A 23,126-nucleotide genomic window follows, 5' to 3' on the forward strand; every position below is an offset into this window, starting at 1 on the left:
CGAGGTTCGCGTGAAGGAGGAGTACGACACTCTGCCTGGGAAACGCTTCTTCACGTGCATCAACTACGAGGTAAGAGATACAATGCAGATGGGTTTGAAGAAGTATAAATTATGTTTTAGTGACGCGAGTCTAATGTGTTTATGTTGTCAACAAGGCTGATGGGTTTCATTACCGTCAGCCTTGGGTTATAGGTGTGCAGGAGGAGATCGAAAGTCTGTGTAGGCGGGTGGAGAAGGCTGAGCAGGTGATCAAGTTGGTGCCCAATCTCAATAAACATATCGACACAGTTGAGGTTAGTGAACTTTTTAAGAGTATCAAATAGGTAGTATAAAGATTTGTAAAGTTTGGTTCTTTTTAAGTCCGTAACACGGTTTGTTTGTTTCCATCTGCAGGCAGAGGTTAACCGCCTCAGTTTGGCGGTTGATAACCTCACTGCTGAGATTTATTCTCTCACTGTGCAGGTTGCAAATCTGGAGAAGGTCTGCTTCGAATTAAAACCTTAAGGTAAACACTCAAGTTTAACTAAGCTTAACTGAACTGAAGTATTTAGCTTGCTCTGCTGAATGCTGTGATGAATGCTGAACTAGAGGTGAACTGAACTAGGTAGAGTAGGTAACTGAACTAGAAATGAAGTGAACTAGGTAGACTAGGAACTGAAAAACATTAATTATCAGTTGGTTGGTTGCTCTGATGAATGCTGTGTTGAATGCTCTCTGTCTACTTCTTGTACTAGTTTTTTAAAACAGATTTGATGTGTAATGAATGCCGTTAGAGAACAACTTGTTGTGTAATTAACTTTAATGAATTTTGGTAGTTAGACTTACTTTAATTGCTCTCTCTTATCAAAGCACAATGGTAGTTTAAAAACATAGTTAGAAGTAAAAAATCTGAAAACCAAAACCACGTTTAAAACACCACCCCAAACCAAAATGGAACCGTTTTCTCTAGATTCTCCCGGGTTTATGAACCTTTTATCTTCCTAGACCAGTCAACCCATAGACGTAGGGTCCATAGGCGTAGGGTCTTCTACTGTTCCAAAACCGTTGGAGAGGAAAAAGTGGACAACACAAGAAGACATTGTTCTGATCAGTGCTTGGTTGAACACCAGCAAGGATCCGATAGTTAGTAACCAGCAGAAGTTAAGGTCGTTTTGGAATAGAATAGCAGAGTACTTCAATTCAAGCCCTCAGCTGAGTGACTTCGCTCCTAGAGAGTGGAATCAGTGTAAGCAGAGGTGGGGAAGTGTTAATGAGCAGGTCTGTAAGTTTGTGGGAAGTTATGAAGCCGCATTGAAGGAACAAGCTAGTGGTCAAAATGAGAACGATGTCATGAAGTCTGCCCATGACATCTTATTTAGCGACTACCAGCTCAAGTTCACACTCGAGCATGCGTGGCGGGAACTGAGGTTTGATCAAAAATGGAGATCAAACTCTGTTTCCAGAGATGGCCCAAAGGAGAAAAGGAAGGAAGCTGCGGAAACAGAGCCTGAGTTGGAAGAGGTTAGGCCTCCTGGTATTAAGGCTTCCAAAGCTGCAAAACGAAAGAAGCACGGGAATGAAGCAGCTCTTGATCAGATAGAGAGCATACTAGCTAAGAAAACTATCATATCAAACCGGAAAATCCTTGATCGTCTCTTAGGCAAAAATGCAGATACACTTTCTGATCAAGAAAGGACACTCAAGAATAAACTGATATCTGAAATGCTTTGAGTTGGTCAGTCGGTTATTTTTGTGTGGTTTACAATGTGTTGTGTAGACTATTGTCTAGAGTGATATGTGATTTCTTGAGTGTTGTCTAGACTTTTTGTTTAACTTTATTGATTCGGCTCTGTTTTGTGTTGCAGGTCACGGGTTGCAGGAGGTGGAGGTGGATGCTTGACTTGTGGAGGTGGATGCTTGTACGTGTGTTGCAGGTCACGGGTTCACGCTTTCTCTGTTTCTTTTGTGTACCTGTCTTTTAGCTTTATGTATCTGTCTTTTAGCTCTATGTATGTCGGTTTCAATCACGGGAAAGTGTAGAATGTTGGATATTTCTACACTTCTATGTGATGTAATCACGGGTGTATGTACCCCTGATAACTTCATTCACGGGTGTAAACATTGTCTCCCTATATATATTATGTTTGTCACTTCTCTTTGGCTATCATTTATAAAATCTCCAATGCAACTTCTCTTTCTTTCTCACTTGACTTTGTGAAACACAAAGTATTTGTGTATCTACCCACTCCTTTTCTCATCCTCCTCTACACCAACTCTCTCTCCTTGTATTCAGGTATGTATGACACATTTTAATTAAGGTTTGTATGAAACAAAAGATATAATCACATAATATCCAATGCAACTTCTCTTTGTTTGCGTGTACATTTTAGAAATATATTTGGTGAACCGCCATGTGATGTGATTATATCTTTTTTTTGGCGACATTTTCTTACAAGTATTATGTATCTTTGTATGAAAAAAATGATATAATCACATAATATATTTCTAATGAACCGTTGCTTCTTTTTTATATGAAACACCGAACATTTTGTTGTCTTAAAATACAATTTAAAGAAATATATGAAACAAACAACATTTTGGTTAATTAATATGATAATAATTTTTTTTTTTTGAATATGTACAAAGGATGTCTTCCTCATCAAGTGATGAAGTAGATGAAGCTTTAGATGAAATTGTCGACGAAGTAGTCGATAATTACATCGACCCAATGGTTAATGCTCAAACCAACAAGCCGAAGCGACGAAGTTATATCGAAAGAGAGCGGGAACTAGGACACAAACAACTATGGAAGGATTATTTCGCGGAAAATCCAACATACCAACCGGAAATGTTAAGGCGCCGTTTTCGAATGAACAAAACATTGTTCCTTCGCATAGTCCAAAGCCTAAGTACTGAACTACCATACTTTCAGCAAAGAAGAAATGCTCATGGAAGGTTGGGGCTATCTGCACTTCAAAAGTGTACGGCAGCAATACGTATGCTGGCATACGGACAATCGGGAGATATGTATGACGAATATCTCCGACTAGGTGAAAGTACTTCACGTTTATGTTTGGATAATTTCACTAATGGGATTATACAATTGTTTGGAACTGAGTATTTAAGAAGACCTACACCGGCGGATCTTCAACGATTACTCGATGTTGGAGAGGCACGGGGGTTTCCAGGGATGGTAGGCAGCATCGATTGTATGCATTGGGAGTGGAAAAACTGCCCAACGGCTTGGAGAGGGCAGTTTACACGTGGTTCAGGAAAGCCGACAATTGTCTTAGAAGCTGTGGCATCACAGGATCTTTGGATATGGCACGCATTTTTCGGTTTACCAGGTACTCTCAACGATATCAATGTTCTTGATCGGTCACCAGTTTTTGACGACATTTTACAAGGTCGAGCACCTAAAGTTAATTTCAAGGTCAACAACCACACCTATCATATGGCATACTACCTTACTGACGGAATTTATCCGCATTGGGCTACATTTATCCAATCCATCCCACTTCCTCAAGGTCCTAAAGCAGTGCGGTTTGCTGAACGCCAAGAAGCCACCAGAAAAGATGTCGAACGTGCTTTTGGAGTATTGCAATCAAGATTTGCAACAGTTAAAAACCCAGCTTTACAATGGGACAAGGAAAAAATAGGAAGGATTATGAGATGTTGTGTTATATTGCACAATATGATAGTCGAGAACGAAAGAGACGAATATAATCAAATTGATACATCAGAGTTCGAGTCGGGAGAGTCAAGCAGAAGTTCCCAGGTGCGAAGAAGAGAAAGTTTGAATGTCCATAATATGCTTGGCATTCGCACTGAAGTTCGAAACTCAGATAAACATAATCGTTTGAAAGCTGATCTCATCGAAAATATCTGGCAAATGTTTGATGTAGATGATTGATCGTTGTATGTTCATGAATTCTCAATGTATTGAATAAATTTCTTTTATAAATATATTGGTTAATGTAATCAATTCTTAATGTATTCAATATTTTAAAACTTATTATATTTTATTCATTTATTTTCAATATAGTGAAAAGATTTAAAAAAAAAAATATAATATTATTTTATTTCTATGAAGCCCTTCTGCAGGTTCACCAATGCAGGAACACAATCGATAGAGGTTCACAACTATTTATGGTCCCACCAAAAAAATAATAAAAAAACCTTATGAACCCCAAGAGGGGTTCACCAATGCGGATGCCCTAACTAATACTAAAAGGGATATATGAGGAGTAGCCACACTGTCCACGTCCTCATTTTAAATCAGCCAATAGGGTGTCTGAAATTTGCCACGTCAGATACTCGCCTACGAGGTGTTTTGATTTTAGGGTTGAACCCGTCTTCCATCTCCGCCATTCGTTAGCGTTGTTTCATCTCCTTCCCAACAATCCCAAAAGCTCCCGTTACAGATTCATCATTTTTTTGCATCTGCGTTTGATGATTCAAAATCAGATTTCTATTTCAATTCATGGATCTGAAAATTAATGAAGCTTTGGCGATGGAAATTTGTCTTGATCAGAAGTCGGAGTCTTGGTGACATTTATGGCTGCAGGTTAGCGTTTTATATGATTCCTCATATGTTTTTATTGTTCGTTGATTTGGAATGGGTTGGTGATTTACATGTGAAGTTGTGGCTGATGCTGAGAACCGGTAGAAGCGGACAAAGTCTCCTTTCACTGGTTTCATATGTTGTTTGCCTGTTTGGCATAGGGTGTGGCGTGGTGTCCTGTAAATTGAGCTTCTATGGAGCTAAATGGTGAACTCATGAAGGTAAACCGGATTATCTAATATGACTATTAGATCCGGTTGTGTCGTTTTGTTTGCTAAGATTGGTCATTTGGATATTCATAGCTTTGTTTATATTAGTAAGAATCTGAAATTATTTGTATTTTTGTTTAATTGGTTTAAACAGAATCTGAGACTGTAGATAACGAGATGCCGTCCGACATCATTATTGAGCATAATGAAGAAATTTTGGGAATAAATTCATAAGAAACTATCGCAGATGGAGAAAGCCGTGAAGACGTTTGAAAGAGTCAACATTTCTAAAGGCGGCCGAGCGATTCCAGAAGATCAGAGACCTGACTGTTTCTTCTTTGTTGCCGGTAGTGGTCCTTGGATTTACATTTTTACTGCTCTCTACACACCGTTTTTAGAACACTGACTAAATGTCATTGTTTTGTTTTGTTTTGGTTTGGTGCAGTGCAGTGCAATTTCAGATACATGTGTAGCCATGAAGGAATGAGTAGACCACCCTCACGCAGAGACAACACTAAGCAGCATCCTCCCATGCGTAGACGAGCAAACAACAAACCAAACTCTCGCTCAAATCAAAGTTGTCATCAACAGCATCGTCACCGTAATGAACACCTTTGTCACCGTAGTGAACACCTTCGTCTACGCCTTGGCCAACACAAACCCATCTCCAGGCCAAAACTTCTACTACAACCAGTCCAGACCGCCAATGCCTCCTCTCTGCAGCTCCTTCGACTCAAACATGGAAGATCGCGAGTGCGGCACCTGGGAACTGTCAATAGGAAACGCATCATCGGTACATACTTATCTTTGTAATGTATTAAGCTAAACAGCAAAGGTCCAAGGCATGTCTTAATGATTTTAGGTGTGGGAGAGCTACATATGCGAGGTAACAAAATCCAATGTCTGCACGACGGTGGGGAGAGTGACGCCTGAGATATACAAGCAGCTGGTGGCGGTTGTGAACGAGAGCTACGCGTTGGAGCATTACACGCCGCTGCTGCTTAGCTTTCGGGATTGCAACTTTGTGAGGGATACGTTTGAGAGTATTACATCGGACTACTGTCCGCCCTTGGAGCGTAATCTGAGGGTCGTGAACGCGGGGCTGGGAATGATCTCTGTTAGAGACTTAGAGTGTTGCTATGTCTGGTGCTGTGGGTATTCTATGTGAACCGCCCCCAAAGGGAGGAAGTGTTTGCGGATCCTCACCGGCCTCAAGTAAAAGATCTTCGTTATGGTAACTGCTTTGATAATGGTCGCTCAAATGATGAAACTAAGCGTTATGTGGAGGTCGTGTAGTATACAGAGGTATAGATATGTAGAATCATATGTTGTATTTTCATATATAAAAAAGAATAGATAATAAAAGTCATTTGTGTAGCGTTCATGTAACATTAGTAAGTAAGAGGAGATAGAAGTAGAGCGAAGTTTCACTTTCTGGCTTTTGTTTCAGGAATATGATTTTGGAGTCTTGATTCGCAAAAAGTAATTACTGATCAACACAAAGATACTGAACATTGTTCTTACTTCACCTGACACTTAATTGTTTCTGCTGTGAATATGATTATTGACGTCTACTTTCAGTATAGAACGGAAATGTCAGTTATTAACATTTTTTTATAAGACGTGTGATCACTTTTCTTTGCTCCAATATACATTGGATTAATAAAAATAACAATGTAAGATTTAAATGTGGGTGCTTACTTCTTTGTTTTTGTGAAGAATCATTAAAGAAAAACAAGGTTCCTATGACAAGGATGTGTATATGATTTTTTTCTTTATGTCCAAATCTGTGTTTACGATATAATAATGTTATATAAAGGAAAGACTGTGGTTGTCAAAAAACGATAGATAAATATAGTACAAAAACCATAGACAAAACAAAACAAAATAGGCCAATTGTTAGAAAGGCATCAAGCAATCGGTACAATTTTCAAAACCGGTATAACACATGTTACTACTACAGATGATGAAGTTTGTTTTCATAAATTGAGCAAAAGATATTTTAGCTCATGGTCTTAGAATAAAACCAAACTATTTGAAGTTCTTTAACAAATCAACACCGGATTACAACTTAAGTGTTGTCAAAGAAAATAAATCGAAACTTAGATATTAACAGTTGTGAAGTTTGTATGAAGACAATAAACACACACAACTATCCTACATCAAAAATAAACAATACCATATGCATATGTTAATATCCATCTTGCAAATTAGAAATTACACCACTCACAAAATACATATTGTGAAACAACCCGATGAATTTAGAAACAAACTTAAAATATATATTGGCCAAAATACCAAATCCCGCGCGAAGCGTTTAAGTCTAAATGACTAAAGAGCTCAGACTTTTTAGTATATAATCAAAATTAAAATTTAAACAAAAAGTAAATAAAAGGAGGATATAAGCCTCAGATAAAGTGTCTACGTAGGCAAAAATAATCGGTTAATAAAAAATTATATTTTTGCCATGTCACCTCCTCTATTTTTTTTACAAAATGATCCTTATTTTTTACTTAAACAATTATAACTGAAAATATTTTTTAATGAAATATATTAGTTATATAAATATAATTATTTTTTTATTTACATAATAGTTTGTAAAGAAATATTTAGTGTAAATAATATCATAATTTTATAAAATACTAAAATAAATTGGGATGGTTTTCAACTTTCACAAATAAAAAATATTATTTGTAAACTTAGAAAAGAATATATCAAGAATATTCCTTTTTAGGAGAGAAAATAGAAAAATACATCGGAGATAAATTCATCCCTATTATGAAATTCTTCTATAATAAATGAATTAAAATAGATTTTAGATTTTAAAGAATAAAAAATAGTTAAAATATATTATGTTAATAAAATAGATTTTAGATTTTAAAGACTTCTAATTCATGTAATATTACAAAATTTCAAAAAAAATTATTATAATTAATATTTTACCGTTAGATATATTAAAATAATATTCTAGATCGATATTCAATTGTCGATTTTCAACTATTACACGTAAAACAAATATTATTAAGTAAGTTTTTTTTTAAAATGAGTTTTATTTAAATTAGGTTATTGGAGTACCTTTTTGTGAATTTATTCGAGATGAGATTCCGATCTTTTAAACTAAGATAATTTATGTTCTATACACAATTATATTTTTTTTACTTAACTCTAAAATCTCGGACTTGATTCTTTATTTTTTATTAGTTAATTGTGTTACATATAATAGAAATACTTACTTCAAATTAAAAATATAAAAAATCAAATTTAAAAATTAGTTATATATAATTTAATATACAAAAATTTACATACAAATAAAAATGATAAATATAACAAATTTAAATATATTATCCGCACGTAGCGCGGAGGAAGGATCTAGTGACATTAAAAATATTTGGGATCTCTCCTCTTCTATGTTCTCTCGCTACCATCTTTCATGGAGGTTTTGTTTCTGTAAAATATTCGATCCGAGTGATCGACTTTTTCTTTTCGCTAGGCGAATCTCTTATTCGTCTCGACGAATTTTGTAGTGCTTCACTTCGGTGATTTTGTTGTGTTTCAATTGAAAAACAGAGCATATCTTCAAGATGATAATTTATCTCTGTTTTTCAGTTGATTCAATAAAGTATCCGATTAGTATTAGATTCAATGGTTAAATCTCTTCACCTTCTACTTCACTATGGTTATACTGCTTGATGTTGAGATTGAATTCTCTCTTGGTTAGAAATGATTGGGCCTTGATATTGAAGTTGTATCAATCTTCGATTTTGTGTTAAGACGAAATATCCATGATAAGCTAATGCCTATAAATGTGTTGAAGAAGGTGACTGATAAGGGGGTGAGAAACAAACTTAGTGTGATGAGAGCAAAAGGAGTAAAGGGTATGGAAGATGCTTTGCAACTCTGGTTTGGTACTAGAGTGTGATTTGCTTTGATTATTTTATAGGGGTTCTGTACAGAGTTTTTTAACTTTAGATTGATACAAGGGTAGCATCTTTTGTAAAAAGGCTTTTTTGAGGAATAAAATTTAACATTTTTTCAAAAAAAAAAAAAAAAAAAAAATTATCCATGATAGTCAAGGTTTGAGATTTGGATTTTGCTTCGGGAATCGAGTGCAGAACGCAGAAGAGTTGGAGCTGCTTAATCGGTGGTGTTCCGACAAAGTCATGTTCTTGATTCTCCGAAGCTTTTCTTTGGAGTTAATTAATTCCTGACGATTTGAGATGAAAACCTTATGATCAGCGGTGACTGAAGGGACTGAAGAGTGTGCAAGCAGATTTCAACTGAATCAGAGGCGGTGAGATTTCCGGCAAGGTTTCCGACACTGCTTTCTCTTTTCTCGGTTCCACAGAGAAGAACACGACAACAAGCAACGTGTCAACCATGCATTAAATCTTATCTATTATTGTTGGGTTTGTTTTGGGCTTAATTAAAAATGTAATAGTTGGATCTGTTTGTATTTGTGCCTATTGGGCTTCTCTTTTCGTTAGAGGAAGTAACAAAAAAATATTGGGATCATCTCATGATTTTAAACGTACCCAACTTAGAATTCAATACGATGTCGTTTCCCTTACGGTTCATCTCTCTTCGGTTGACTCGGAGATTTCGAAGCGAGGTTTTTTCTTACTTCAGAACTAGGTTTTTTTTCTGGGATCCTCGAATCGTTAAAAGGTCAGTCAATTTTAGTACTTATTGGATTGCAATCACTGAATTGGATGTTCTCAGTATAATTTCCGTCTTAATACTTGCGTAGTTGACATTCATAAACCGCTGATCTTGATCCGAGGCGTCTGATTTTCGATTTTGAGAAATTACGCATTTCACTTTGGTTAGTGAACTAAGCAAAGAACTGTGTATGTGTCTTAAAATTAAAGTGATGTTGATGTGCTTGTTTTGTAGCCATGTCTGAACGACAAGACAGAGGAGATGTTTCTCTTTCCGTCAAACACGAGGAAGATGTTTCGCCTGAATCTTTAGCTTGGGCTGATTCCTGCATCATCAGCTTCCCTGATGATTCAGACAACAATGACTGGGGGACGTTTAGAGATGCTTTAACAGAAATCATTGATATCCATCCACAGATCTTTGTTCCGACAGAAACAACAACAAGTGTCCGGTCTCGAGACGAGGTTATGACTGAAGCCGAGTCAGTTCATATGCAGAGTTTTGAACCACAAGCTGCTGACAGGAGTGATCAAGTCAGCGAGATTGTCTCTTTGCTGAACTTTGAATCAGACCCGTCCAAGAACTCTTTGCCAGATCATTACTTTCCGGCAGAGAGCAGAACAACCAATGGACCAGTGGACAATCATCATACCGCAGGTATTGAAAGTATAGAAGAGGATGGTTCTGTGAGCAATGTAGAGGCGGATGAAGAGCCAGTGTCAGAAACGCCCCAAGTCGTCAAGGATGATTTCATGAGCAGCAGTTACGTTGAAGACAACAACGCTGACGAAGTTGATGTTTTGGAGGATCCGGGTAACCTTACTCCACAAGAGATCTTCAAGGTGTGGGATCTTAAGATTGTGGGAGACGGTGATGAGGATGATGGGCTGGGGCTACAAGTGAAGAAAGCACTCGATGAGTCTTCCACGATCCAGCCACTAAATGATGATCATGATCATGTTGTTGTGGAGAAGAGTTGTATCGATGATCTGATAGCTGGGATAACGGATCTGTCTCTCACGGAAACATTTGAGTGAAGAACAGATGAATTCAAGTGTATTTTGTTAATTTGACATCAGTAACTCTCTTTTGTTTTACGTTTTTACTTTACCAGCACAAACCGAAACCTTCTAGGGAAGACCGAAGGTTATATTCAGTTCGGTGTTTCCACAACCCACTTGGCCACCTGCTGTGTGCAATGGTGACGATGAGATTGGACGGTGATGTTGACTTCACAATCTCTTAAAATCTTTGAACTTAAACCTTAGCCTTAAGAAAACTCAGGGATTCACGTCCTCACATACTCTCTCAGAACGTAACTTTCGTACGCATCTTTGGCTCTAAATTCTAAAAGGGATTTTGAAATGAATTTTCTTGTCTTCACTCGTCATGGAAGAACTACTTGCGTCTTTAAATCTTTAAAATGATTACTGTCCTCATGATTCGTGCTTCCCTTATCAAATCACCATTTTGTAAGCTTATAAGCTGTTGCCACTAGTTTTAGCTGAAAATGATGCGTTTGTTTTTTTGACCTCCACATCATGACAACATGTATTAGTACAAGAGACATAATTCAAGTAAAAAAGAGTAATAAGTGAAATATTATGGTCCACGGTGCTACATATTAATTTCAGAGGCTTTTATACATCTTTGTAAATGCTAATATGTTTTTTTTTGAAAAATCATTTTTGTAATAGCTTTTTTTTTGAGTAAAGAGTAATATGCTTCTTTTTTGTAATACCATTTTTGTACATGCTATTACACATTTTTTTCATGTATAAGAAAAGTAGCAAACAAAAAAAAAAACAAGCAAACGAGGGCATAAAAAGAGTATATAATGATTCCTTTGCATGGACAAAAAAGAAAGAAAAAGAAAAAACTAGTGTATATTCTTGAAATGTGAGTAGTACTTACAAGATTACCATCCACGTGGCAAAGTGTAATTGGCAAGGTCACAAGAACCTCAAATAGCTGATCTGATGAGTAATATAAATCCAAAAGAGGGAGAGTGAGGTTGTGCTCCTCCTCAGAGATAAGGTAGTGTGTATCATCATAAGCTCATCTACTGTGAGTCTCTCAAACAAACCAAAGGCAGAGAGAAGAGAAAGAGATAACATTAACAAAAAAAATGGCATCTACCTCACTCCTCAAGGCATCTCCAGTGTTGGACAAATCCGAGTGGGTCAAGGGCCAAAGCGTTCTCTTCCGTCAGCCTTCTTCCGCCTCCGTCGTCCTCCCCAACCGCGCCACCTCCCTCGCCGTCCGTGCCGCTTCTTCCTACGCCGATGAGCTTGTCAAGACAGCGGTTAGTACTCCTCCCACACATCTTATTTGCCACGAGTCTTAATTATCTGCATGATTCTTATTAGTTTGGTGTTGTGAGCAGAAAACAATTGCATCTCCGGGACGTGGAATCTTGGCGATGGACGAGTCGAACGCGACTTGCGGGAAGCGTTTGGACTCGATAGGGCTAGAGAACACTGAGGCAAACCGTCAAGCGTACAGGACATTGCTTGTCTCTGCACCAGGTCTCGGACAGTACATCTCCGGGGCAATCTTGTTCGAGGAGACTCTCTATCAGTCTACCACCGAAGGAAAGAAAATGGTCGACGTCCTCGTCGAGCAGAACATCGTCCCCGGTATCAAAGTTGACAAGGTATAACTAAATGTATGCTATTAGATTAGATTATATACCAAACATGGTGCTTGGTTAGAGGAATCTAAACGAGTTGTATATATGGAACCTAGGGTTTGGTGCCACTTGTTGGCTCTAACAATGAGTCATGGTGTCAAGGACTCGATGGTCTATCCTCTCGCACTGCTGCTTACTACCAACAGGGTGCTCGTTTCGCTAAATGGTACCCTTTTTTTTTTTTTTGAGCAAACTAAATGGTACCCCTCCATTTCATTTCTAGTATTGTTATAGATTTTATTTTATTATAAGTATCGTTTTATATTTTTAATACATATGTTTGATAGTTTGCTATTATCTTTATTTTTAGTTCATTAATTAACAAAATCAAATAAAAAAACATGTTGATTAAATATATAATAGAAAATTTAATGATTTTCTTAAGTGAAAAAACTTTAAAGAACATATAAAGTGAAACAGAGGGAATATAGAGCCGTCTTACTCTCTATCCCCTGCCCAACATGTTTCCTCTTGGGGTAGATTTTTAGTGACTTTTGTGTTGATGGTTGATTTAGGCGTACTGTCGTGAGCATTCCCAACGGCCCGTCTGCGCTCGCTGTGAAAGAAGCTGCTTGGGGCCTTGCTCGCTACGCTGCCATTTCACAGGTATAATACATTGCGTTTCCTTCAAGCAACACGTCAAATCGGATTCTTTTAAGCTATTTCACACGCGGATTGTGTGTGTTTTTTTTTCAGGACAGTGGATTGGTCCCAATTGTGGAGCCAGAGATCTTGTTGGACGGAGAACACGACATTGACAGGACTTACGAAGTAGCTGAGAAGGTTTGGGCTGAGGTTTTCTTTTACCTTGCTCAGAACAATGTCATGTTTGAAGGTATCCTCCTGAAGCCGAGCATGGTGACTCCTGGAGCCGAGTCTAAAGACAGAGCTACTCCTGAACAAGTTGCCGCCTACACCCTTAAGCTCCTCCGCAACAGAATCCCTCCTGCCGTCCCCGGAATCATGGCAAGCTCAATTCAATAGAAAATTAGTTTTTATGAGGAAAACCTAGATCTTGGTTGCTTGTGTCGAAAGTAAACTTATTTGTGTTTTTTCTTGCAGTTCTTGTCTGGAGGACAGTCTGAGTTGGAGGCAACGTTGAACCTCAACGCGATGAACCAGGCACCAAACCCATGGCACGTGTCCTTCTCCTACGCACGTGCTCTCCAGAACACTTGTCTGAAAACATGGGGAGGCAGAGCTGAGAACGTGAACGCTGCTCAGACCACTCTCTTGGCTCGTGCCAAGGCCAACTCGTTGGCTCAGCTTGGAAAATACAGCGGAGAAGGCGAGTCTGAAGAGGCTAAGGAGGGTATGTTCGTCAAAGGCTACACCTATTAAAGACAACAATGTTGAAGAAGCGATCATGATGCTGTGAAAGGAGACGAAGCAAGTGTCTTGGTTGCATTTGTTTGAGTTTGGTTGTTATTATCATGTCAAATCATTTACTTTCTCTACTAAATTTGCATTAGCTACTCCTTTTTAATAAGCTTTAATATATTGAAGTTATCTATCTTATCTTGATCTATTTTGTTCTTGAAAAATATTCTGTAGAAATAGTCTCCGTTACCTTTCACCTCCATATGAATATAGACACTATACATTGCGATATTTTCACTAGTCACACATTTCTAAAATGTTACCATGGTTGCTTACATAATCGTTTTGGTTTGTATTTTACCATGTCGAATTATTCATCGTCTCTGCTTAATTTGCATTAGCCACTCCTTTTAATATATTGAAGTTATCTATCTAATCTTGATCTGTTTTATTCTTGAACATTATTCTGTAGAAAAGGTCGCCGTTACCTATCACCTATAGACTTGCATATTTTTCATTATACTTCTCAGAAATTTATAATATGTTGCCACGGTTTCTTACTTAATCGGTTTGGTTTAGATTTTTCCTAATTGGTCTAATATAATATTCCAAAATAGTTTTAATAATAAGAAAAATGAAAATAAATAAGTTACTGAGAAATTTCAGATTATATTAGCTTATACATTCAGGTGAGCCCTTTCCTTTAAACTAAGATAATTCACAAACAAGACAAGCATTTCTTCTTTCTTCAACAACAAAGCTTCGCTAGAACCAAACCCTGCAACAAATCATAGAATCAAACAAAGGAAAGGGAAAAGAAAACATAAAATCTTTTTACCATCTTCTTAGACTGATTCACACTCTTACCTTATCACTTCTCAGACTCTCGTTTAAAGGGTCCAACACGTGCAGCCTCGTGATTGTTCGTGTTATTTACATCGATACCCTGGTCACTCATTTAAGAAACAAAACATATTGAGAGGACAAATATTTTTTTAAAAAGATTTATCTATAGATAGATATAGAGAAAGATAAAAGTACTTGGTTATTTGATGATGGCTCATGTACTCTCTGCGGGTTAGCATTTAGATCAATCATTTCATCGTCAGTCTTGCCATTAGCTTCACCGTTTGCACTTGCAGAGACTCCTTGGTTTTGCATATTGTCTCTCGTATTGTTTTGTTTAGGCTTGTCCCCTGGAAACTACAAAAGAAGAAGTACAAACACAATGACTAAAAATGATAGTGAGAGAAACAAAAAAAAGTTGAATACAAACTTCTATCCTCTGTCTGAGCAAAAGAAACCGGCCGTGCGTTCGCTTGCCACCAACATGTACTACCATGTCACATTGCAGACAAAGCGAACTACCGTCTATCTCACAGTAAAAGAAGGCTGCCGAGAAGAACCAAGAAAGAATGAGATCTATGCAAAAACACTTGAAACATGGGTGTGGAAAGTTTTAAAGCAAAATAGATCACATATACCAGGTGCATTTTCGCAAATATCACAGCAAGGGGCATTGCTTGGTTCGGCTAAACCTACACGTACATGCCGACTAGCTAGCTTATTGCACATATGTACCTGAAAAACATATTACAGTGTTTGGAATCAAGACAATCTATTTTGATCAAAAACTAAAATCTACTCAGAGCTATTGCAATTAAAAAAAAAACAGCAAATGACTCGAGAAGGACTGTAAAATGTTACCCTTATTAAGAGTCACCTAACTGATGTAAGGACAAAGAGCTATATTCTTTCTCCACAAGCTATGCTAAATAGTAAATACATACTTTGGAGACAAAACCCTTCCCTGCCAATGTACATCACATGGTAGAATCATTGAGACCCCAGCAGCAAATACTTTAAATCTCATGTAATCAACATGAATTCATCTTAATGAGAAAGCAATACAAAAGATTTAAACTTTTTTTCAGGTTTTCATAATCCATTCTTCTTTAGAAAGCAATCTAGTTAAAAGTCCAAGGACCAAATCTCACAATCTATACTTCATAACAATATAGATTAATAGATAACAAAGACTCTTTCAGAACCCATCATAGAGCAGTATCAATACACACAAGACACAAAAACTTTTTTAAAAAAGAAGAGAATTACTTACTTTTTCATCGCAGGGGCGGCAAAGGGCAGCTTCATCGGCGGCGCAGAAGACGATAGCGGCTGCGTTCTCGCATGCATCGCACAAAATCCGCATCTTTAGGCTCCAACAGTCGTTTTCTCGCTCTACAATGAATCACAACTTCAATACAGACTACAGAGCACAGGTTACGATTGATAGAGATGAAGTGGTCTGATTAGTTAATGAATAAGCGGGTTAAGGGATGGGATAAGGATAACACGTTGGTATCAATCAAGGAAGAAGAAGAAGAAGATGGAGGAGGAGAAAAGAAAGAAACTTATACGAATATTTTATCCCTCCTTTTATATCCTTTCTACGATGGAGGAGAAGCCTGAAGAGACAGAACCAAATCCCACGCGCCATGAATATCAACTGTTTGTTACTTACTGCTTTTAGTAATTAAATTATAGAAATAGTAATCGCCTAACAAGAGTGTAATAATGTTTGTTAAGAGAATGATTTTCTGTCTTCGCGATTTCTATAAATGGATTTTTAACAAACACTATTACAATCACCATATTTAATTGTCCAAATATCATTATGGAAATAGTAAGCGCCTAACAAGATTGTAATACTGTAAATGTGTACAAACATTCGATTGTAATAGTGTTTGTTAAAAGTCCATTTAGAGAGACAAAAAGAAGATTAGCTAGATTAGATAGATAGGGACCCTAAGACAAAAGACTCTATGCCATCTGGAAGGTCATTGACGTGTCCCCCTGAAGCAGACTCGCCTTCTGTTTCCTTCCCTTTTATTAGGTGAATCACACTCTCCGTGATAAGTTTTATTGTCATTCAGTTAGTACATTATATTATGGTTTATACTTTAGTTACAGTACTTATAATTATATGATGAATATTTTATCTCAACTTGCTGTAAAGATGCAATAGATTTAGGACGTGTGGCTATTTTTTTATAAATGAAAAAATTGAAAAAAATATGAGCCACAAGAGGAAAAGAAAGACAAAATGGTGGGTGGGGCCAAATGTCACCAAGCCATTTAAAACTGGTGGTCGAGAAGTAGTTGAAAGTAGCTCTCAAAACTCTTTTTGTGGCCATCATTTCAAGTTGCTTTTCTTCCTTACCCATATTCAGATTTAACTAAGATCTGAGTCACTATGTTAGATTTGCTTAAGATTTGTTCACTATCTTTTTATTTTCTTATTTCCATCGTGTTTTAGATTTTAGTTTGCAGGATTGTGTTGTTCACTTTTTGGCTGCATTCCTATGGCTTCTGTATTTCACTGCTCACATGTTTCTTTTGCGCTCTTCTGTATAGTATGCACACATGCAACGTCGTTTTATTGTTTGCGTTTGATACTATTGTAGGCTTGAAGCGCATCCTATCTCAATTCACCCTACACGTATTTATCTATATGCATTCTACACATTCATCTACCTACACGTTCATCTGAATATATACACTTATCAGAAATTTGGTGCAGTTAAAGTTGTAATACAAGAGATGGATTAGATATAGTATAGACAAGAGTTGAGAGATCAGTTCCAGATTTTTTTCAATCAATCCCTCAAGAGAATATTTATAAGAGAAGTTATAACCAAAAGAAGCTTTAAAAAAAGATCAAATCGAGTTTTCTGTGATTTATTGGAGTGATAAAAACATAAATCAGTTACATCTTGTCTACACGTAACAGAAGAGAGAAAACAAACAACAGTTTGATGAGGTGTGGTTTTTGTCTACACGTAGCAAAACCACATTGTGCCTCTACTAACCTGATAAAAAATAACATAAAAAAAGATCCCGGCTCGATGAAGAGTGAGACCGGTGGCAAAAACCAAAAGAAAGAATCACGCCGAATCCAAGAAGAAAGAATCATTCTCTTCCTCATTCGGCTCTGGACTGACCAGCTCGGGAGGACAAGATGATCCCCACGATGAGACCGTACAGAGCCAGAGCTTCAGCGAAAATGAGGATAAGAATCATACCAACGAAAAGCTTTGGCTGCTGAGCATTGGCCCTGAGCCATCAAAAGAAAAGTTGCTTATCATGTGCTATTAATTTGAGACTACACTTATTATTATACATTACCTGACACCAGCATCACCAACAATACCAATGGCCATTCCAGCAGAGAGACCAGCAAGTCCACAAGCGAGACCAGAAGAGAGATGTGCATATCCGTCGAAGAGGTAGTAAGATTTAGCCTTGGGGTTAATCCCGGTACTGATGATAACAGCAATAATCAAACCGTAGATACCCAAAACACCAGCCATAACAACAGGGACAATAGACTTCATCACCAACTCAGGTCTCATCACACCCATCGATGCCACTCCCACACCACTCTTGGCTGTTCCATATGCAGCTCCCATGCCTAGTCAAGATATTAATATTACCAGGCAGATCGGTTAACTTATCTCACAGATCTAATCTCAAGAATGTGATTAACACTAAGTCAAATCAAATCAAATCAAATCAAGGCAGATCGGTTCCAAATCGCAAAAGACTTACAGGAGAAGACGAGGGCTGCGGCAGCGCCAAGGAAGCCGAAGAAAGGAGCGGTTTCATCGCCACTGAACGTAGACATTTTCCGACGAGTTCTGGATCTTAAGATGTCAGACGCCGATTGAATCTGATATTTCTCCTCTCCTGACGCGTTTAAGGACAAGGACGATGATGATTGGTGAGAAAGATATATTATTACAAGAGCGAAGAAGCGCACACGTCGGGATCTGAAACCCGGGTCGATCCGTATCCGACCCGGACTATGGGCTTTATTATTTGGGCCACGATTCGGCCCATGATCTGGTTAATTTTTTTTTAATCCAATAATATCATAATTACCTTTTTCTTTAAAGAGAGTCGAACAGAAACGTTTGTGCACTGAAATGGAAAGAGGATATAATTGTCAATGACTGATAAGTGTCGTCGAGCTCTTCTTCTTCTTACACTTGCCACCTCCTACAGAGACACAAACCAATCTCTCTCCCGAGCGTGAGATCTTTCTCGACTTCCGCTGCTCTTTTCTCCTGCGAAATCCGTAAGCTTTCCGATCAAATTTGTTATAAATTGTGTACCTGCTTGATATACGCATAGCTTAATTCGAATATAGATTCTGAGTCTCTAGGGCTCATTTTCTCAGTTTTGATTTTTTTTTTTTCCCTTCGGATTTGTCGTCTTCTTGGAGCTCTCAACTTGAAATTCAAAGTCTTTGATGGACATTCATTTTTGCGTAGTGGTGATTTTTTTTCCCTTTAAAAAGTGAGGATTATTTTTAATCAACTATGATTTGAACTCTAATGCTTAAACTCATGTCCACGTGGAAATTATTGCTTATCCAATAACTAATAACCGTGAGCTACCAGCATCCCATAGCATTCATTAGATAGAAAGGGATTGAATTTTCTTTTGTGTTGCGGTGCGGTGCGTCTTTCTTGTATTTCTGTTTTGATGATATGTCTCTAGTTTATTTTGAGCCTAGTTTCAGACAATCTAATCACAAGCTATTGCATTTGAACAGAGGATGGAGAGTGGTGGTCAGTATGATAATGGGAGGTACAAGCCTGATTACTACAAAGGGACACCACCTTCTGTGGTAATAAGACCAACACTTTGATGAACATTATGTTTTTTTTTTCTTTGTTTTGCTTTGGTTGAAAGACTAAGAAGTAAAGTGTTTTTTTACAGTGGAATATGATGCCTCAGCATCAGATAAAGGAGCAACATAATGCACTCGTCATGAATAAGAAGATCATGTCCATCCTCGCCGAAAGAGACGCTGCTCTCAAGGAAAGAAACGAAGCCTTAGCTGCCAAGAAGGAAGCTTTAGCTGCTCGAGACGAAGCACTTGAGCAACGGGACAAAGCTCTCTCGGAAAGAGACAACGCCATCATGGAGAGGGAAACTGCGTTAAATGCTCTTCACTACCCTGAGAAAAACAACTTAAACTACATTCTATCATGCGCAAAGCGTGGTGAAACTGAAGGAAGAAGCCACCCACCGAACCCTCCCCCTGAATCAACTATCCCAGCCGACAAGAACCCGACAAAAAGGAAAAAAGAGAGCAAACAGGGGAAGAAAGTGGGAGAAGATCTGAACCGTCTGGCTGCTTCTCCCGGAAAGAAGTGCAGAAAAGACTGGGACGTTAACGAAGTCGGTTTAAACCTAGTCGCGTTCGACGAGACGACAATGCCTGTGCCCATGTGTACTTGCACGGGGACCGCTCGTCAGTGTTACAAATGGGGAAGCGGCGGGTGGCAGTCGTCTTGCTGCACGACCACATTGTCTCAGCATCCGCTCCCACAGATGCCGAACAAGCGGCATTCTCGGATGGGCGGTAGGAAGATGAGCGGGAACGTCTTCTCCAGGCTACTTAGCCGTTTAGCTGGCCAAGGGCAGGACCTCTCCTCTCCGGTTGATCTCAAGGACTATTGGGCTAGGCACGGCACGAACCGCTACATCACTATCAAGTAGACAAGCCGCTATTTTTATATATCAAGTATGGTTTCTCTCTTTTAAAAGCTAGTTCGAAAAGAGTGAAGCTTAGGCGGCTCATTATTGTTTTTTTTTTAATTGTCCATAGTTCCCGTAATGCAAAATGTTTAGTATTTGTCTTTGACTTGGTTTCATGTTTATGTAACTAATAATCAGTCTAGTGAACGATTTCAAATTACAAAATCTTAACTGGGATATCGCTAAATCGTAACTGTTTCAGCAAAAATGTAGGAAGAATTTTTTATATATATGATCTTGTTGTATTAGTCAAACGGCTATAAAAGTTCTTTAGTCTATCCTCTCTTCCACAACAAGAAAAAAAAATGGTCCAAAAGCCAAACACTGGTGCGCCTAGCCCATTGCAGCTGCAGCAGCAACCACCAAAGCAATGGCTCAACCGCAGCAAAACATTCTTCGACGTTCCTAATCCGAAAATCGTTACAATCTTTCTCATAAGTATCTTTGCCACGTTTTTCTCAGGCATTGCTTTTGTCTTTGAATGGATATTTCATGGCAAGAACCATGCCGGATTCCAATGGATCATCTACTACGGCTTGTCCTTAATCTTTCTTCCTGTTCTGATCCTGCTCGGTCTTGGTATCGTCATTGCTGTTACGACCAGGCACGAGTCAAAACAGGTTGCTAGCTCCATCGTGGAAGTTGAAGAACAGCAACATGTCGACCATTCTGCCGGTAAAGGTGGCAATGAAGAAAAAGATTATGATAAAAACTGTCAGAGTTTGGCTGTTGTGGTTGATGGATATGATAAAAAGAGCGCCGCGAAAACATTGGAGCATAAAACTTTAAAACTGAAACGCGCCGTTTCGTTCCCATTGCGTAGCCAAGCAAGATCATGCCGGACTAGGTGAGTGTTCCAGTCACTATGGATCATCTATCTTCCCCCATGTAATTTCTTTCCTTTATTTTTCGATGAGATTTATCTGCACTTCTGTTAACTTTTATTTAATTGTGTAATGCTGGTCTTATAATAATTATTTTGAAAAAGAAATCTAAACCAACCTAAAATGTCGAAAATCGATTCTCGACAAGTCAATTGTCATCTTAGGTACGTACAAGAAATCACGTTGTGATTGTCGCGACGTTTTAAAATTAGTCTTAAGGATGAACAGAGATGTTTTGATCTATAATTTAAATACGTAAATATAAATATTAGTTACTACGGTTTAGGAAAACCTAGGAATGTAACTTTTTGTCATGGTAATTTGAAATAAGTACAAATGTTCTTCATGTTCGTTTTACATTTTACTCATGTGTGCATGCGTCAATAGTCTCAAATGATTCCACTAATACAAATTTATGTATGGCCCTATTTGCTGTCCCATGTTTATTCTTCATTTTTTTGACAAAAAAAGTGTTTATTCTTTCTTTGCTATTTTTTCAAAGTTGTTGAACGTATTCAAAAGGAAGTTGATATTAGGTGGATTAAATATGCTTACCAAAGAGTGTATACTTATTTTTAATTTTTCAAAGAGCATATACTTTTATAGGAAAAAATAATATTCCAAAGGTTTGATGTGCGACCATTGGTTATGGCCGGATGTTGTAGCATTTGCAATTGTCAAGTAAATCTCAATTTACATATACCAAATTAAATCTTGTTACGTTAAGAAATAACCATGTACCGAGTTGTCGGTTGCATATACAAATCAGTCGATAGTCACACAATTTTTTGAAAAGGTTATTCAGGTTAATATAGGTGTGCGTTTTCTGTTGATTAATTTTAACAAGACCATTTCTTAAATGATTAAGACTTTATCCACGTGAAAAAGACTTGATCCACGTGATTCACACCCTTAAATACGACTTTCAATTATCCAGTTCACACGCGGATCCATGACTATTTCTTTTAGAAACAAATGAGTGTTTCTGTGTTAACATAATTCATTATCAGCAAACGCTAGACATTTCATTTGTTTTAAAAGATCAAATGTTATCTTGATTGTTTTTCTTTTAAAAATATTTTGTTTAAGTTCATCTTGAGTTGGGCCAAGTCTTGAATCACAACACCAATCGCGGATAAAAACTAATTTATTTTGTATAATGGTACTTGAATCGAAAAGTATTTTAGATTTTAACTGCGAATTTATCGGTTACCAGAATTTTAAAATAAGTCTTATTCGAATGCGGCTATTGAGTAGTATTGTTTTCCTACGTTGGAAATATTGAGTTCTATATTGTTTTCCCACGTTGGTTCATGTTTTATTTTTATACTAATACTATTATTTGCACGGCGATTAAGAAAATACTGAAATCTTAGAATTATATCATTGGGGATATGTAGATATTTATATTTAGAATAGAGGGAGGTGGTTATAAGATTTAGTACTTGTTGTGTAGTGGGGTTCATGCAATTGAAGACATGTGAAAATAATTATATTGATCGGCTGTATTTATGAAAATGTTATTAATTATTGTGATACTCATAAAACTTTGAAAGTTGGACACTAACAAATATCTTCGTCCTTGCATTGCAGCACGAGACAATCTATCTAAAAGTTCCTATAATGTAAGAATCTGTTTATTTAAGAATTTGAATGTGCCCAAAGCACAAGTACGTATTATAATAAGTTACAGTAATGACTCTGTCTCGCCACGCTTTTTCTGCATGAACCCGAGTCGTTACTGTTCAGCGGGTCCCACGCCACATGGCAGCCTGCTATTGGTTAATTTTTTTTAAAAAAAAAAAAATCAAACGAAAAATGAAAAAAAAAATTCAAATTATGAACCCCAACCGGGGGTTCGTTAATGCTGCTGCTCTTAGCCCGACTTGGTGGTAACCAGAAAAAAAAATCTTTCGATATGGCATTCCATTACACAATGTATGAAGGGAAATTGCAGAAAAGAAAAATACAAAGAATGGCTTTTAAATAATGCCGAGACACAAATGAGTCCATGACAGAGCGAGGACAGAATCTTTCGTCTTAGCAAAAATGTCAAAATGTGGTCGGAAATCGAATACAATCGAAACCTAATCCATATTCATATCATCAAAAAATTATATTCATTATAAATTATTTATATCTTCCATATATTACGAGAATCTACAGATTTCATTATAAATTATGATATCTTCCATATATTACGAGAA

At 37.4% G+C, this 23,126-nt stretch overlaps 9 protein-coding genes across 12 annotated transcripts; 7 read left to right on the top strand and 2 right to left on the bottom strand.

Moving 5' to 3' along the window:
• The first annotated feature begins 572 nt into the window (after positions 1-572).
• LOC111212403 (glutathione S-transferase T3-like) lies at positions 573-1,710 on the top strand. The gene is made up of 2 exons (XM_022713946.2): positions 573-590; positions 985-1,710. Exons 1-2 carry the CDS (start codon positions 573-575, stop codon positions 1,708-1,710), a joined length of 744 nt encoding a protein of 247 aa, XP_022569667.2.
• A 916-nt stretch (positions 1,711-2,626) lies between these two features.
• Positions 2,627-3,892, top strand: LOC125576958. Its single transcript, XM_048737516.1, has 2 exons — positions 2,627-3,326; positions 3,507-3,892. The coding sequence occupies exons 1-2, from the start codon at positions 2,627-2,629 to the stop codon at positions 3,890-3,892; spliced, it is 1,086 nt and encodes a 361-aa protein (XP_048593473.1).
• A 443-nt stretch (positions 3,893-4,335) lies between these two features.
• On the top strand, positions 4,336-6,205 carry LOC125577110. 2 transcript variants are annotated; one of them, XM_048737879.1, is made up of 5 exons: positions 4,336-4,546; positions 4,623-4,764; positions 4,907-5,099; positions 5,198-5,545; positions 5,615-6,205. In XM_048737879.1, the coding sequence occupies exons 3-5, from the start codon at positions 5,000-5,002 to the stop codon at positions 5,683-5,685; spliced, it is 519 nt and encodes a 172-aa protein (XP_048593836.1). In that variant the 5' UTR covers positions 4,336-4,546; positions 4,623-4,764; positions 4,907-4,999; the 3' UTR covers positions 5,686-6,205. The 2 variants fall into 2 exon arrangements, with proteins under 2 accessions (XP_048593836.1, XP_048593837.1); XM_048737880.1 differs by having other exon boundaries at positions 4,339-4,546; positions 4,705-4,764.
• A 1,963-nt stretch (positions 6,206-8,168) lies between these two features.
• Positions 8,169-10,508, top strand: LOC106359966. 2 transcript variants are annotated; one of them, XM_048737882.1, is made up of 3 exons: positions 8,169-9,417; positions 9,500-9,574; positions 9,646-10,508. In XM_048737882.1, exon 3 carries the CDS (start codon positions 9,648-9,650, stop codon positions 10,446-10,448), a length of 801 nt encoding a protein of 266 aa, XP_048593839.1. In that variant the 5' UTR covers positions 8,169-9,417; positions 9,500-9,574; positions 9,646-9,647; the 3' UTR covers positions 10,449-10,508. The 2 variants fall into 2 exon arrangements, with proteins under 2 accessions (XP_048593839.1, XP_048593838.1); XM_048737881.1 differs by lacking the exon at positions 9,500-9,574 and having other exon boundaries at positions 8,170-9,417.
• A 770-nt stretch (positions 10,509-11,278) lies between these two features.
• On the top strand, positions 11,279-13,621 carry LOC106361479 (fructose-bisphosphate aldolase 2, chloroplastic-like). Its single transcript, XM_013801225.3, has 6 exons — positions 11,279-11,716; positions 11,798-12,067; positions 12,160-12,269; positions 12,619-12,709; positions 12,800-13,069; positions 13,166-13,621. Exons 1-6 carry the CDS (start codon positions 11,540-11,542, stop codon positions 13,442-13,444), a joined length of 1,197 nt encoding a protein of 398 aa, XP_013656679.2. The 5' UTR covers positions 11,279-11,539; the 3' UTR covers positions 13,445-13,621.
• Positions 13,622-14,027: 406 nt separating this feature from the next.
• LOC106361478 (B-box zinc finger protein 19) lies at positions 14,028-15,985 on the bottom strand. Of its 2 annotated transcripts, XM_048737883.1 has the most exons (7): positions 15,543-15,985; positions 15,131-15,233; positions 14,908-15,004; positions 14,700-14,815; positions 14,465-14,626; positions 14,291-14,369; positions 14,028-14,201 (listed from the first exon to the last, which is right to left on the bottom strand). In XM_048737883.1, the coding sequence occupies exons 3-6, from the start codon at positions 14,996-14,998 to the stop codon at positions 14,295-14,297; spliced, it is 444 nt and encodes a 147-aa protein (XP_048593840.1). In that variant the 5' UTR covers positions 14,999-15,004; positions 15,131-15,233; positions 15,543-15,985; the 3' UTR covers positions 14,028-14,201; positions 14,291-14,294. The 2 variants fall into 2 exon arrangements, with proteins under 2 accessions (XP_048593840.1, XP_013656677.2); XM_013801223.3 differs by lacking the exon at positions 15,131-15,233 and having other exon boundaries at positions 15,543-15,923.
• Positions 15,986-17,139: 1,154 nt separating this feature from the next.
• On the bottom strand, positions 17,140-18,291 carry LOC106361477 (V-type proton ATPase subunit c1). The gene is made up of 3 exons (XM_013801222.3): positions 18,035-18,291; positions 17,612-17,897; positions 17,140-17,540 (listed from the first exon to the last, which is right to left on the bottom strand). Exons 1-3 carry the CDS (start codon positions 18,108-18,110, stop codon positions 17,408-17,410), a joined length of 495 nt encoding a protein of 164 aa, XP_013656676.1. The 5' UTR covers positions 18,111-18,291; the 3' UTR covers positions 17,140-17,407.
• Positions 18,292-18,392: 101 nt separating this feature from the next.
• On the top strand, positions 18,393-20,192 carry LOC106361476 (protein BASIC PENTACYSTEINE5-like). The gene is made up of 3 exons (XM_013801221.3): positions 18,393-18,563; positions 19,044-19,118; positions 19,211-20,192. The coding sequence occupies exons 2-3, from the start codon at positions 19,047-19,049 to the stop codon at positions 19,994-19,996; spliced, it is 858 nt and encodes a 285-aa protein (XP_013656675.2). The 5' UTR covers positions 18,393-18,563; positions 19,044-19,046; the 3' UTR covers positions 19,997-20,192.
• A 110-nt stretch (positions 20,193-20,302) lies between these two features.
• On the top strand, positions 20,303-21,191 carry LOC106359098. The gene has a single exon (XM_013798851.3). It carries the CDS (start codon positions 20,341-20,343, stop codon positions 20,884-20,886), a length of 546 nt encoding a protein of 181 aa, XP_013654305.2. The 5' UTR covers positions 20,303-20,340; the 3' UTR covers positions 20,887-21,191.
• Positions 21,192-23,126: the final 1,935 nt, after the last annotated feature.

The sequence above is a fragment of the Brassica napus genome, chromosome A8, assembly GCF_020379485.1.
Source record: "Brassica napus cultivar Da-Ae chromosome A8, Da-Ae, whole genome shotgun sequence".
In the NCBI taxonomy this organism is placed as follows: domain Eukaryota; kingdom Viridiplantae; phylum Streptophyta; class Magnoliopsida; order Brassicales; family Brassicaceae; genus Brassica; species Brassica napus.